Below are 15,325 nucleotides of genomic sequence, written 5' to 3'. Positions count from 1 at the left end.
GACCTGGCTGAAGTCGGACGCTTAACCGACTGCGCCACCCAGGTGCCCCACATTTTAGCTGATTTTTATTTCTATGTTAAATTCCTAGGACATGAGAAATATGAACATTCAAATATAAGCTGTGAAAAGGGACCTAAAAGTTTTAATATTCAGTATTAGCTCCCCTCTTGAATACAGATAATAAATAATTACAGATTTCAAAAAGTTAAAAAATGCTAGCAGATAAAGCATATGAAGGGTATCTCCAAATTTCACTTCTAAGTCTAACCAGTAGAGTTCATTCAATAAACAGATATGGAAATACCATGTTAGTAGAACATATAGAGTTAAGATTACATCAAGAACACATAGCAGGCAGTATGTTAGTCAATGAGGAAATGTTAGGTCAAATTAAGGTCAGCATCAAGACAAAGACACCTTCATCTTCCCAACTATTTTACAGTGGCCAATACAATTAGACAAAAGAAACTAATTAAAGGCATAAAATAATTAAAGGGATAAAATTTAAGAAAGAAGAAAAACCATCCCTATTTGCAGATGACATGCTAGTATATCTAAAAAATGTTTTTAAATCAATAATAAAAACTAATACAAACAGTAACACAATTGAGTAAGGCAGATTATAACATAAAAAATCAATAACTTTCATGTAAATAAATGATAGCCAATTAGAAGATTAAAATGGAAGAAAAACCATTTTTACAGTAGGAACAAAAACGATAATATATGTAAGAATAAACTTTAAAAATGCCCCAAAACCTATATAAGAAAAAATTTAGACTCTTGCATGACACAAAAAGGCTTGAATAGGCAGACTTCCATTGTTCTTAGATAGCTTAATGCAATACCATCATCTCAGTTCTCTTAAGGTAATTTATAAATTTAATGCAATCCCTGTTAAAAACAACAACAAAAAATTAACAAGCTTTTTTCTGGAACTGGATAAAAGAATAGCCAAGAAAACCTCATATAAAAAAAAAAAAAACCCACAAAACTATGAGATGGGAATGGCACTATCAAATATTAAAACATGCTATGCATGGGGCACCTGGATGGCTCAATCGGTTAAGCATTTGACTCTTGGTTTCAGCTCAGGTCATGATCTCACGGTTCTTGAGTTTGAATCCCCTATCAGCTCTGTGCTGACAGCGCTTGGGTTTCTCTCTCCCCTCTCTCTCTGCCCCTACCCCACTTGTACTCTCTCTCTCTCAAAATAAATAAAACTTAAAAAAAAATGCTATGTATGCCACAATAATGAAATATAGTGAGATACCATTTTTTAATCCCTCACATTAGTAAAACTTAAAAAGCTTGACAAGCACATAGCAAGGCTTTGGGAAATAGGCACTTTCATATACTGTGGCGGGAATGCTAAATAGTTCTTTCCCACAAAGGGAATTTGGCAATATTTAACAAACTACATATGCATTTACTCTTTGATTACTACATCAACACCCAATTTAGTAATTTGCTCTGAAGATATATCTCCAAAACGTTAAAACCAGGTTTGTATAAGATTACTAGATTTGTAGATGACTCATATGGCATTATTTGCTCTTCTAAATATTGGAAACAACCTAAGTGTCATCATGTAGGGGACTGGTTGGATAAACCAGGATATATACACACAATGGAATATTGTGCAGCTGTTAAAAAAGAATGGGACTTTATGAATTTATTTAGAGTGATATTCAAGATACATTAAGTAAAAAAAGGCAAAAGGCATTCTCCATTTCAACAGAAACTAAAAGTGTATATGTAAATACATATATATATGTATATATATATATACACACATATATTCTATATATAATTTTTACAAAAAGAAACACAGGAAGGATAACCAGATGCTAAGGAAACTAGTTATCAACAAAGCATAAGTGGAAGGGGTAGAAGAGAAAGGGAAGAGAAGAGCGTAACCTCCAAGTAGATCTTAAATTTTGATTTTATAATTTTATTAACTGTTTCACATATTCATAAATAAAATTTAAAAAACAAAAATGGGGAAAAAACAAGAATGAACACAAATGGGAAAAATTCGAATTTTACTGTATTTTAAGTGAATAACAATAACAGAAAAAAAAGAATCCAATCACTGAGAATTTTTTAACAAAATACCAATATAGCTTCAGTTTGAACACTGAAAGAACTGCAAAGAAATTTGTAACTCTACTTAGCAAGTTTGTTGTTTGTAGTGGTATGGGTGTAATAATTCTTAAACTGTACTCTCTATATTACAGACCTGACCAGATGAGTAAATATACTGGTATTGGGTACTAGAGTTCTTAATGCCGGAGAAGGAAGATACACAGTATGGAAGAAGCCAAGAAGAAACTTGTGTGCATTGCAGCTAGAGATGTCAGTATATACAGCATTATCATTTTTTTAATATGTATATTTATATTTAATCTTCCAATCAGTTTTCTAGGTGTGGAGGATGGTTTAGTGTTGGTCTGGCTGTATTTCATGGACGCGAGACACATAAAAGGCTTCCATGCTGTTCCACCATCTTGGCTCCTCCCTATGTATATTTATATTTAAAATAAAGAAACTTCCTAGCTCTTCCTCTGCAAGAGCCTGGAAGAAAGACAACGCAACAATCGGTACACCTGCCAACCAGATCTTGGTTTCGGTATACCATTCCACACTAAAGAAACCCAGAACTCCCTGGAGAAATAGCTGATGCTACAGATAGGTAAGCAAAACACAAATTGACCCTGGAAGATCTTAATTTTGTCTGAAAGCATGGAAGAGCTCAAAAATAGGAACATGTTAAAGACACAGGAACCAGTTTGAAAGGGTTCCTACTGGCCAAACTTAAAAAGCAAAATACATAACAGATATTAATCCACTGTATAAAATAAAAATAAATAAGAATGAAAATATTATCCTTACCATAGATTGCTAAGAAACGCTGAAAGAATGATAGAGCTAGAAAATAAGCACTATACATCCATTATAATTAACTGATTCAGGCAAGAATCATCAATGGACATTAAAACTACTGGGTAACAGTTTAACGGTGAGCAAGATATTTACATGCTCTCAAAGTATGTCCCCACAGGTTAATTATTAATTACAAAAGAGAAAATGAAAACTCTGCAGTAGAGAAACCAGAAGGACATCACCTTAAACCAAAGTTAACCTCAACAATAGGACAAAGTGACATTTGGCCTCCTGCCAAAAATGCGTAACCTAAATCTAATCCTGGAAAATCATCCGACAAATCCAAATTACAGTACCGTTGGCTTGTCCTGCTCGAAAATGGTAATATCATGAAAGGATGAAGAACTGGAGATATAACTAAATGTAATACAACATCATGGATTAGCAGGGTTGGGCACAATTGCTATAAAAGATATCTTTGGGATAACTGGCAAAATTTGAATAGTCTGTATATAATACAGATTAATATGATTATATCCATGTTAAGTTTCCTGAATTTGATAATTGTATTATTGCTACACTAACAGAATGTTTTATTCTTAACATAACTCATATTTAGGAATAAAGACCATGATATTTATAATGATATCAAATGATTATAAAATAGTAATAATAATATGTGTATACCATCACATATAAAGAGAAAAAGATAAAGCAAATGTGGCAAAATAATAACTGGCCAATATAACTAAAGGGTAAGCAAGAGTTCACACAGAGTCAAAAAAATTTTTAAATCTTTAAAAAAGAAAACATAGCAAGGAAGGAAAATGATTAGGTTTACTATTTCTCAGATTTTTTTACTATTAGATTGAATTAATGAATTACAATGTGAGGCTACCTGGAAAAACTACCCACAAATTCAGAGGTTTGACTTTTTAATGGTGTAAACTAAGAAGATAATACAAAACACTTAAGCACACTTCACCTATCACTTGGGAGTGCACTTGGAGGTAGAGTGCTAAGGTAGGAACTTCTATTTATGAAGTACAAAGTGGTCTGATCGGTGTTCAAATACATTGAAATTTCACTTATTCTATGAACGATTATGAAAAGTGTAATCAACTTGAGCATTACTACTGACAATTTTAAATTCTAAAGTACTACAAGTAAGATACTTTCTACATAGAACCCTAACTTATGGTCTCTTCTTTGTCCTATTCTAACAGATAAATGTTCCTACTGGCCTCATGTGTGTTTCTATTAACATTTTATTTATTTAAAATGGGCTAGGAGAGAGACAAAATAAAATTTCATCTGAAAACACTTCACCATGAATGATGTATGATTATATAATAAAATTCATCTTTGTGCACGGACCAACTGACCAATGTACCCCAGAAGTGGGAATTAACCAAGGACAACAGTAAGAACTCAGAAAGGTGAGAATTAGATATTTGCCATACTTCACAATAAGATGTATCTTCAAGCAATAGATTCTTTTTTAAAAAACATTTTTTTTTTTTAACGTTTATTTATTTTTGAGACAGAGAGAGACAGAGCATGAACGGGGAGGGTCAGAGAGAGAGGGAGACACAGAATGGGAAGCAGGCTCCAGGCTCTGAGCCATCAGCCCAGAGCCCGATGCGGGGCTCGAACTCACGGACCGTGAGATCGTGACCTGAGCCGAAGTCGGACGCTCAACTGACGGAGCCACCCAGGCGCCCCTTCAAGCAATAGATTCTTATACAACTTTCTCTAAACCCTGCTTCATAAGAAGCAACACTTTATTTTGGCCCCACTAAATGGCAATGAATAAAATCATTTACTGATAGAAACAAAAGGTAAATATAGCAAGAACATGGGCTATTCCTGAGGATATTTAACAACTATAGATAATGAAGGGTGGTAAGACAATGCTTTGTTAAGGCAAGTCTATCAACTAAGGAACGAAACAGAAAGGCAAAAGGGAAAAAGTATGGTCTGAAAATATGTTAAAAAAAAAAAACAACTTTTCTACCAGTCCACTATGGCTGACACTGGAGATTCAGAGTTGGCTATTACCTATAGCCCTTTTCTTTTTCTTTCTTTCTTTTTTCTTTTTTTTTTTTTTTTACAAAGTAGCCCATTTGTGCCAAAAGAAAAGAATTTGAGTTGTGTAAAGAATTTTTTTCTAAGTGTTATTTTTTCTAAGATTAAATAACAGCAATTACTTCTGAAATTTGATGATAAAAATAAAATCTCACATATGAAAATGGTTTGAAAAATCAAGGCAGTGCATTAAAAAACAAGCTATTGTTAATATTGCTATTTTTATAGGAATTTAAACAATGTAAGTTAACTTCCCTAAGCAGAACTGGGACAGACCTACAAAATCCTCAAAAAGTAGAAAAGCATTCAGTAAGTTCAATAAAACAAATGGCATATCATTTGGAATGAATATCATAAAGTCCTATATAGGAAAAAACAACAACACCCCACCTAGATATTAAGGAAAACTTATTTTTAATTAATTTTTAAAATCCAAATTATGTAAATACAGTTAAGTTTGAATTGGTAATTCATATACCTTTTTATTCCCCTTAACTGAAGTGGAGCCCTTGTTAGCTTCTCTGGAGCCCAGAGACAAAGTATAGGGTGTGTCCAGGCTCTGTTTAGAGATGACAGGTGCAGCTTGAGCAGGTGCCCCAGACCAGATGTCATCTAGAGGTTTTATTCTGGATGTAGCCCTGGCCAACGTGTTGATGCCAAGTTAAACTAGTTATCTCAGCAACTAAGTTGGTTTCATTACAATACTTCAATCAGCTGTTCTCAAACTTCACACTTAAGAATCACCTGTGGCACACTTATTAAGAATACAGTTTCATACTACTATTATCTAAAAGCACCAATCAATCTTAGCACCACTAATATGGGACAACTAAATATTACATGTCTCATGATTCGATGAAAAGCACAGCACTATCTAATAAGTATGCCTGAAATACTGAAATTGAATGTTATCAACCTTTAGATCTATCAGTTTTCAGGAAATAAATACAGGGGATAGAAGAACAAGTTAACTGACACTAGAAGGAAGTGATCAACCAAATTGACAATTTAGTACAATCTGAAGAACAAATGACTCCCTTACTTCAACAAATCAATGGCACAAAAGGAAAAGAAAAAGGAAACTGTTAAGAGACTAATGAGATAAAACAGCCAAAACAGATTCAGCCCCACCACAAAATCTCCTGCGGTAAGATGGGGTGGACCCTGCAAACAGTGACTTAGAAACTATTGGAATTATGGATCTATCATTCTGGGACAACAAATCAGAATGTGACAGCTATTCCTAGATATCACCAAGAGATTGTAGTTCCAGCAACAGGTTATTACAATGTACTTAGTCAACAGGGTATATATCTTGCAGACATGGGTTAACTTCCACTTCACAACATAATGAATATGCAAAAAGTATCCAAGCACAAATGAGATTTCTTTATACTCTGAAACAGAAAAATACGTTAGGCTCTTATTTTAGTAACACAATTCTTGGAATGCTTAATGAAATTCATAGATAATCCAAACATTACTGAGAGTAACAATTTATTCTAGGTCCCCCCAAAGTTATATTTCCAAGTGAATGCATCAATAAATTTTATGATAGGTAACCAACACCAATATCAACCAGCATATATGCACTTCTGAATAAACTGCATCAATCTGCCTATTTTCCTTGGTTCTACTATGAATAAACTGTACTAGCCAGGTTATTTAAATTTATTTTAAATTCAAAAGCCAGTATTTTTGCTTTTTGTAAAAACTGTGCTTATAACTTCAAGCCATAAAATATTTGACAACCTTTAACACTAACACCCTTATTTTTTAAAATCTTTTTTTTTGAAGTTTTTTGTTTTTTGTTTTTTTTTTTTGAGAGACAGAGAGAGACAGAGCGCAAGCTGGGAAGGGGCAGAAAGAGAGGGAGACACAGAATCCGAAACAGGCTCCAGGCTCTGAGCTGACAGCAAAGAGCCCGACACGGGGCTCGAACTCATGAACTGTGAGATCATGACCTGAGCTGAAGTCAGACACTTAACCGACTGAGCCACCCAGGTGCCCCACTAACACCCTTATTTTTAACTCCAGCAAGTTTGGTTCTTAAACCAACATGTACTTTTTTTTTCTTAACATTTATTTTTGAGAGAGAGAAAGAGACAGAGCGTGAGCAGGGGAGGGGCAGAGAGAGAGAGGGAGACACAGGATCGGAAGCAGGCTCCAAGCTGTCAGCCCTGCCTGATGCGAGGCCTGAACTCACCAACTGCAAGATCACGACTTGAGTCGAAGTCGGCACTTAACAGACTGAGCCACCCAGGCGCGCCAACCAATACGTACTTCTAAACAGCTTTCCCTAACACTGAAATTTATGATCTGACTTCCCAATTTTTTAAGTCATAGAACTGAAGTGAATACAAAGTTTAAGCAGGACCATCACCATATTTCAACAAAAGTAATTACTACCCCACAAAACAATGTGATCAATAATTCTGCTCCAATTCTTTAAAGAGGCTTGTATGGACAAATTTAAAATCCAAATTTAAATATAAATATCCTGTTCTAAAAAAAAAAACCCTCTAGTTTGAATGATGGACAACAGGGAAAAGAGAGAGCAATTACTTGCTTTTCGAGGGGTTGCTGACTGGTCAAATAAAACTAATCATAAATTCTTTTGTCATGAAGAATATCAAGCTAATATGTGAACTACTGCCTGAGACTTAAAAAATCTTTATCATGTCTTTTGTTGTTGTTGTTTTTTGTCTTTCATAACATCATGGTTTAAAGAGTAGAAAAAATACTGTTATGAATCTACAAGGACAGCTTTCTCCATTCTGGACCAACTAAAGCCACTGCTTATCTTACAGGTTCAACTTTTCTTCTTCTATTTGGACTGCAATATTTCTTTACCTTTCTTTTACTGGCAATGAACACAAGATAATTTTAACATCCCCCTATTTCAAACAAATATTTAACAAGTACTACCAATGTAATTTTGCACAGCCATTGATAAAGACATGCGAACAACAGCTCCAAAAAATTTACATTGGTATTTATGTATGTCTACATAGATATACACAATTACCTCTTATTTCTCATTTCCTTATTATTTTCTATATTTAAAATTTCTCTTCTTTAACCCTTATTTCTTCCAGTTCAGAGCTTCCCAAACTGCTCCAAAGAACCTACAAATATTCCTCAAACATGGGGTTTGGTACCACATTCCTGCGGTGTGTGGGAGTGTCAGGGAAACACCATTTACTGTGGTTGGGGGAAAGGAGGTAATAAATGGACTTTCTCCAAACTGTGTAGAGATCCATATGCACATTAACAAAATAAAGTCTCTAAGAAGTCCTGCAATTAACCCAAATTTAGCTGTACTGCTCAAATTCATTCGGTCTTTTTTCAAGGAAACACACTGACATTTCAAGAAAACAAGTATTTAAAAGGCACAAATTGAGAATTTCTACTCTAATTGATCCTGAATACCAAGGAGTATGGTAATGATGGCGGTGGCAGGTCAAAGAAGCAAAGACTGAGAAAATCCCACTCACTCTGCCCCACATGTCCTCTAATTCCCAATTCGGACAAACCCCATTCGCACCAGTAAACTTTAGTAAAGTCTATACCACTCTGGAACATGTCCAGTAAGTAGACTTCACCAAATATTAAGAAAAGTTCTAAACACTTCACCTAAAAATATGTATTGAATACTTGCCTGCAGACTAATATACCTAAATTCCAATGAATCAAAATGTTTGTTTTTCATTCCTTTTGAAACTTGCAATATTACTCAGTTTGGCAATATGAAGGATTCACTGCAGTGATATGCTTTTCTATCAGTTCTAGTGGATTTCACACACAACCAACTATGAAAATACTGAATCCACAACAGAATACAGGTAGGTTTACAAAACAATGCTCCTATTTAGAAATACACACTTTTAGTTAAAGGCAGAAAATGTTATGTAAAAAACCGCAAACATTTTTGGGAGTTACAGTTAAGCTCCTAGTTGGTTACCTCAGTAAAATATGTGTCTTCAGTGAACGAACTATCTTGGAGTGAGTGAGATTTATTTCTACTTTGGGGCAAATTTGATCTGTTTAAACACGATTTCTAAGACACAACATTAACCTGGCTGAGCTCTGATCAGTCTCACAACCTTCTCCACTTTCTACTCCTTTCCACAAGTCTGCATGCCCTTTAAAATGTAACAGACTATCAGAAGAGATCAAAATCAGGTTTGTTCAAAATGAAAGAATACAGTTTATAAAATTAAATTTAAAATACATACACGAATAATTTATTTAAGTACAGTTGTCCTTTCAATCTCTATATTACTTCTCTTTTTCTTCCTTGAAAAAAGCGAGTAATGTCTGCTTACCAATTCTGTTTAGCAATTCACAAACTCAGAGTATTACTTTATTTACTTGCTTATTACAATTTTGAAGCATTGTTTCACTTAACATCAAGAGATTCATTAAATGCTTTCTCTTAAAAGAGATAACGTACATGGTATACACTAACTACAGAACATATGAGTGTATTCATTCTATCTAATTGATAAATGTAAACTCTTCCTGTTGGTATAATCTAAGGGAGGGCTTTATTCACCAAGGGGAGAAAAATAGAATAAATTCACAATGCAATTGAAAATTCACTCTGGTGGGTACAACTCTACAGTGAAGTTGCTGACTACTCTAAAGGTAGGTACATGTAAAAAAAATCATTTCATATTAGTTCCATGCAATATATTTTTTTAATGTCTAAGATATTTCACCTCCTTTCCAAAAAATCAAGTTTTATAATAGAAATATCAAGTCAACCTTGACTATAGCTATAGTAATGCTGGCATAAGCTACAAGAAAATTCTTCAACTAAGTATTTGAAATAGTTACCTAAATTTTCATACCAAGGCTTCAAATTTTTAAATGGGACTAACAGTAGTAAATTGCCCCCCAGTCTTTGCACCAAAACAAAAAAAATAAAATTCACTGAATAAATATAGAACATATTGTGTATATTGGCCATACATTTAACCATATGTAACTCTCAACCATATTTTAATTTCTTAAAATCATTTGCGACTGACAAACTGAATTGATAATAGACTGATTAAATGTTACAGAACATGTGTCAGGAATACAACTTTTTTTGTCCAATTAACAAATGCCCCTAAAGTCATTTGGATTTTTTTTTTTTTTTGCACTTTAATTTCTCCAACTATAAAATGTGGGAAATATTCCCTTACCATTTTATACTTATAGGGATAACCTAATAATAAACATTTGTGGAAGAAATTGAGATGTACAAGCCAAGAAAGGAACTAAGTGGAAACAAAATATATGTACATCATAAAGGATTAATACCCAATTTTTAAATATCGAGTACTGTTACTCATTACCAGTAGGCACTAACATTTAAAACATTAAACGCCAATGTTAAATCGTCAATTGCATTTTCAATTTTAGACTTTGAGAAATTTTTATACTCAATCTACAAATGAATAAATGTATGTTTGATACAATCAAGCAAACTTTTAGCAGACCACTAAACTCCAGTTTCTACATTCAATGACTGTCTATGTTTGTATGAAAACAAACATAGAAATGTTAGAATATATACATGGCCAGCATACTAGTTTGGTCTTCTTTATTTAAGTGTCTGTAATATCATGAAGATACATCATAACTTCCTTGATACTGGCTATATCTGGCTAACAGCCATCCATCTAATTAATAATGAAATTACAGAGGAACGTCAGCAAGTATTAAACTTGTAGAGTAAATGAGAACTAACATATATAATAAGAGTCTTACAATAGGTCAAATGAAAAAGGAGTTCTTATTTTAAAAAAGTATTCTGTGATTTACAAAACACACTGCATTATCTGCTCATCAGAAACCATGATATTCAACATGATATATCAAAGAGGGAACTCACAAAGTCACTTCATTACTATCTCTTACTATGAAGAGGAACTCTTATAGTTAAGTCACAGAATTACTGTGAAAGCTTGGCATCCTGTCTGCCAGTTAAGATTTTTCAGAGGAAGGTGTAAAACCCAGCATAATACATGTCCTCTAATTACACCACTCTGGAAAAAAATCTTTCAAGGTTGGTAGTACCCAATCTTTGACCAGCATATTTCTCTTGTATTTCTTTACAAGCCATACAAATCTTCACATGGTTTTATTTTCCAAAACAAATGCTTCAACTTTTTTCCTAGTAGCCTAGCTACAACCCTACAAAAACAAACCTGGAGAGTGACATATGGAGGAAAAACAAGTTTAGCTAAGGACATAGTTCAAAAAGCAGCTTCTAATAGGAGAATAAAGCTCAAATTGATATAAGAACAATGTGAAGAGTCGCAAACAACCCTGAAACTATTTACTTAAAAACAGTACTCGTAAGTATTATCAGTGAATGATATGATCTCAGGATAGAAATCACTACTGGAAAAAACAATATTTATGTAACTTGTAAAAAACTGGAATTCGAGGCAGTTAATTGATTATGCTAAAACTTGGTTAGTATGCATGTAAGTTCTTCAGAAAAACATCTCACGAACCAGATATATCATTCAGTACCTTTTGGATATTAAATTTCAGTCAATCAATCCAATAAATATTAGGCATAACTTTAAACTGTGTTACAAAACAGTTTAAAATCCAAACAGTTCAAACTGATTATCAGAAGACCAAGACCTGTATGAATAATATTCCTCTCAATATTATAAATGGAAATGGGCAAGTGAGTATCACCATAAATATAAAATTCTCTACTTCTCACCACATTACTTCTCACCAAATCAACAGTTTTGGGGGGTTAATTTAATTTGACTTTGTTTTTCGCTTTAGATCTTTATTTAAAAATGCACTCACACCTACTGCCATCACAGACAAACTAGAGTAAATAACAACTAGCCATATTTAATATTTTCTAGACTTCTGTGCAACTCAGTAACTATCCAAAAAGTTCTGTGAACTCTTCAGCTTCAAGCCTGAAGTCAGTCTAAGATAGCCAATAGAAAGTACACCTGGGCAATTACGGCATTTCCTACTTCAGAGTGTTGAACTTAAGACAGAGTATCTACATTTGGATACTGCATTTGGAGCAATGAGAAGTGCCAAGCTCAATCTATGCAGAAGCTACATTAACTAAAAAAAGGCCATCCCTTAATATCATTATCAAAAAGCAATAAATATGAAGAGCATTATTTTAGTTTTAAATAACCACCACCAACTAAGGACCCTCTATGAGTAAGTAAGCATTAAAAATGAAAGATGACCTCATAACAGGTTACAATATGAAAATATTCCTAGCAGAAAAAAATAAGAATACAGCTTAATCAGGAAATATCTTTTCTGAAGTGTATCACATTATCAACTGAACAAACAATTTACTTTGTCATATACAGTCAAAGGAGGGATAAAATGAAAAGAAAATCGAAATCATTGTACTCCACTTCGTAATCTTCCTACATATATAATAATCCTTTGGAACGTTTTGAAGTCACTCAAAAATTCCAAAGAACTTACTCTAAAAACTCTCCTGGGTCACCTAAGGCACCAGCACGTTATGCAGTGTAGAAATATTCTACTGAAAAACCACTCCGTTACACGGTTCCACACAAGAGGTTTCATTTTTTAAAAATCTTAAAGTCAGGATTTTAAAAAGGCAAAGGAGTTTCGAAGGCAAAGAAAAATTTTCCCAAGGGATACAAAGTTTCATTAACTATCTTAACTCTTTTACTAAGCATCACCTCTCTGCCCCTCCGTGGATATCAAGCCATCAATAACAATGTCACAAAAGAATGTTTACCAAGATGGGGGGTAGGGTGTCACCTGTAAAGATCCTGTATGAAAAATGTAAACAATCCTAAAATAGATGAGGAAAACTTTCACCTTCCTACAACCTCGCTTTATGGGTATTTGATGTTTCTCAGACTGAAAAAATGGAACAGAAGTCGAGAGACTGTCTGCTGTGCAAGGTTTGTTTGGGGGCTTTCTTTTGGCTAAAAACAAATCTCCCCTTAAGTCCCTCGATTCCAAATACTGTGGAAGAGTCACTACTACTCACCGCAAGTAATACTGTTTTAAAGCAAAGGCAGCGTTAGAACAACTTCTGGGAAAGTTGAACTCTTCAACAATTTCTCCCCACTGATTCTTCTCAGAAACCTGTTAAAAACACAGCCACACTTGTCTGAGAGTGCACCATCCAAGAAAACTCTAACCTAACTGTGAAATAAATACCCATTCTACAGAGATCTGTAGATACCTCAAGCATCAGTGGGTGTTTCAGATCGATCCGTAAGAGTTCCTAAGCAAGGGCTGCTCGAATCACCGTGTTTTCACCCGAGAGCCCTGTATTTAATAGCACTTGTTTTGTTTGGGGGGCGGGAGGGGGGGTGGTGGTGGGTTTGTTTTGTTTTTGAAGCCCGGACAATAACCAATCGCAAGTCCCTCTGTCGCCCCCTTTTAAATCTCAACGCGGTCCGTTTACACTAAAAAAAAAAAAAGTTCAAAAGGATCAATACTGTTCCGGACAGCGACGTCCGCAGGTTCTGGGGGGGCCGGGGCCGGGGCCGATTCCGATCCCTCTCCCAGATCTATCCATCTCCATAGGCCCTTCTTTGAGGCCTACAGCTTCTGCCTAGCCTTGAAGCCTAAGATGGCTATTTGGAGACAGGTCCTGGTTTCTTTTGTTAGCTGTATAAACCGAGGGCGACGGGGCCGAGGCTGTGCCCCCGGCTGCCGGGATCATTTCGCAGCCGATTATCGATGTTAAACCTGCCCGCGCTAATTTTGAGTTGCACGAAAACTGCTCTCAGAGTCTGTGTGTCTCTGTGTCTCCGCCTGTGCTAGAGCGGCAGCGGCGGCAGAGCTGACTCGCGAGCGAGCGAGCGGGCGGGCGGGCGCGGGCGCGGGGCTCGGGCGGGCGCCCCGCACGCCCGCACTCCCCGCCGCGGCGCTCAGACCCCGTCGGGCCGGCCGGGCACCGGGCAGGGCGCGAGCCGGCGCCGGGCCGCCCGCCCGCCCGAGCCCCGCGCCCGCCGCGCGCACGCGAGCCACCAGGCCAAAAACAGCCCCGCCGCCGTCCGCCTCCGTGCCACCGGCTGCGAGCGAAAAGAACGCCTTTTGCCCCCGCGGGCCACCCCCCCAGCCCCGAGCGCCCACTCCGGGGTCAAAGGAGACTTTTTGGAAGAGGCCAGCGAGAGGGAAATACAAATTAAAACTTCCACTCACCTTCGCGAATCCGCCTAAAGTAGTGACTCTGGTGTAGAGACCGTGAAGATCCAGCTCCTTCCCACCCACCGCAGGGATTTTTTTAAAAGGCGACCTGCGGGAGAGAGAAAGCCCCGCACTTGTCAGCCGGGACCCCGCGCCCGGCCCGGGCGGGAGAGCCCCGTTCGCCCCGGCTCGCCCCGGCGCTGCCCCCCCGGTTCTGCTCTCACCCTCTGCTGTGGTGGAACTGCCGCAGCTCGTCCAGGAAAGCGAGTCCCTTTCTCCGCTCGTCCGGAGGCGCCTTCCCCGTCGAGTTTGCCATTATTTTTTCAAAGGAGGTTTTAAAAAAACCCAGATCGGTGTTTTAAAAGCGCCCCCCGCTCCCTGCGCTTCCTACCAGAGCCCGGAGCCCATTCCTCGGCCGGCGGCGGCGGGGCTCAGTCATGGGCCGGCGGTGGCGGCGGCGGCGGCGGCGGCGGCGGCGGCGGCGCAGGGAGGGAGGGAGGGAGGGGGAGGAGGAGGAGGAGGAGGGGAAGGAGGGAGCAGGAGGCCAGGGGGAGAGGAGGGAAGGAGGGAGGGGAATTTCTAAAAAAGTTTAAAGAAATCGGAGCGAAACTAGAGGGGCAGGCGACTGCCGGATCCGCGCGAAGCCGCGGGGCGAGCGCGGCCCCCACCCCTTCCTTCCCTCCCTCCCCGCGGCCCGGCTCTCGCCCGCCTCTCAGCGCCGCCGGCCCAGGCGGCTCGGCCTGGGGACGCGATTCAACATGGTGCTGCTGCCGGGGGCGCGCGAGCGGGCGAGGGGAAAGGCGAGCCGACGGTGAGGGGCCGGGGCGGCCGGAGGCCGGGAGTTTCGGCGGCCGCGGCGGCGGGGCTGGGGCAGGCGGGGCTGGGGGTGGGGAGGGGGAGGTCTGTGTGGTGGTTTGTGGAAAGAGGGGTGACAGCGTGTATTCCGGCCGCAGCTCCGCGGGGCCCTCGCACACATTCACGCGCGGCCTCCGCCGCGGCGGCTGGGGCGTCCCCGGGCAGAAAGCACCGGCGGCAGCCGAGCCGCTGCGCGCCGCCCGCCCGCTTCCTTCCCCGCCAGCCTCCCTCTCTGCCGCCGCCAGCGCCGCCGCCACGGCCGGGCAGCCAGCGCCGCACAGCGACCCCCGAGGGCCGGCCGCGGCACTGCGCCTGGCTC

At 38.5% G+C, this 15,325-nt stretch overlaps 1 protein-coding gene across 2 annotated transcripts in view; it reads right to left on the bottom strand.

Moving 5' to 3' along the window:
- The window catches only part of ARID2 (AT-rich interaction domain 2), a 170,689-nt gene extending 155,671 nt beyond the window's left edge, over positions 1-15,018 (bottom strand). The window contains exons 1-3 of one of the 2 annotated variants that reach the window (XM_043563493.1): positions 14,376-15,018; positions 14,167-14,260; positions 13,001-13,098 (exon numbers count right to left, since the gene is read on the bottom strand). In XM_043563493.1, coding sequence (XP_043419428.1) covers positions 13,001-13,098; positions 14,167-14,260; positions 14,376-14,467 — 284 coding nt within the window. In that variant the 5' untranslated portion in view covers positions 14,468-15,018. The remainder of the gene's footprint in view (positions 1-13,000; positions 13,099-14,166; positions 14,261-14,375) is intronic. The other variant, XM_043563492.1, reaches the window with a different exon arrangement.
- Positions 15,019-15,325: the final 307 nt, after the last annotated feature.

This window comes from Prionailurus bengalensis, chromosome B4, assembly GCF_016509475.1.
Source record: "Prionailurus bengalensis isolate Pbe53 chromosome B4, Fcat_Pben_1.1_paternal_pri, whole genome shotgun sequence".
Classification (NCBI taxonomy): domain Eukaryota; kingdom Metazoa; phylum Chordata; class Mammalia; order Carnivora; family Felidae; genus Prionailurus; species Prionailurus bengalensis.
This window is presented reverse-complemented; position numbering and strand designations above follow the sequence as displayed.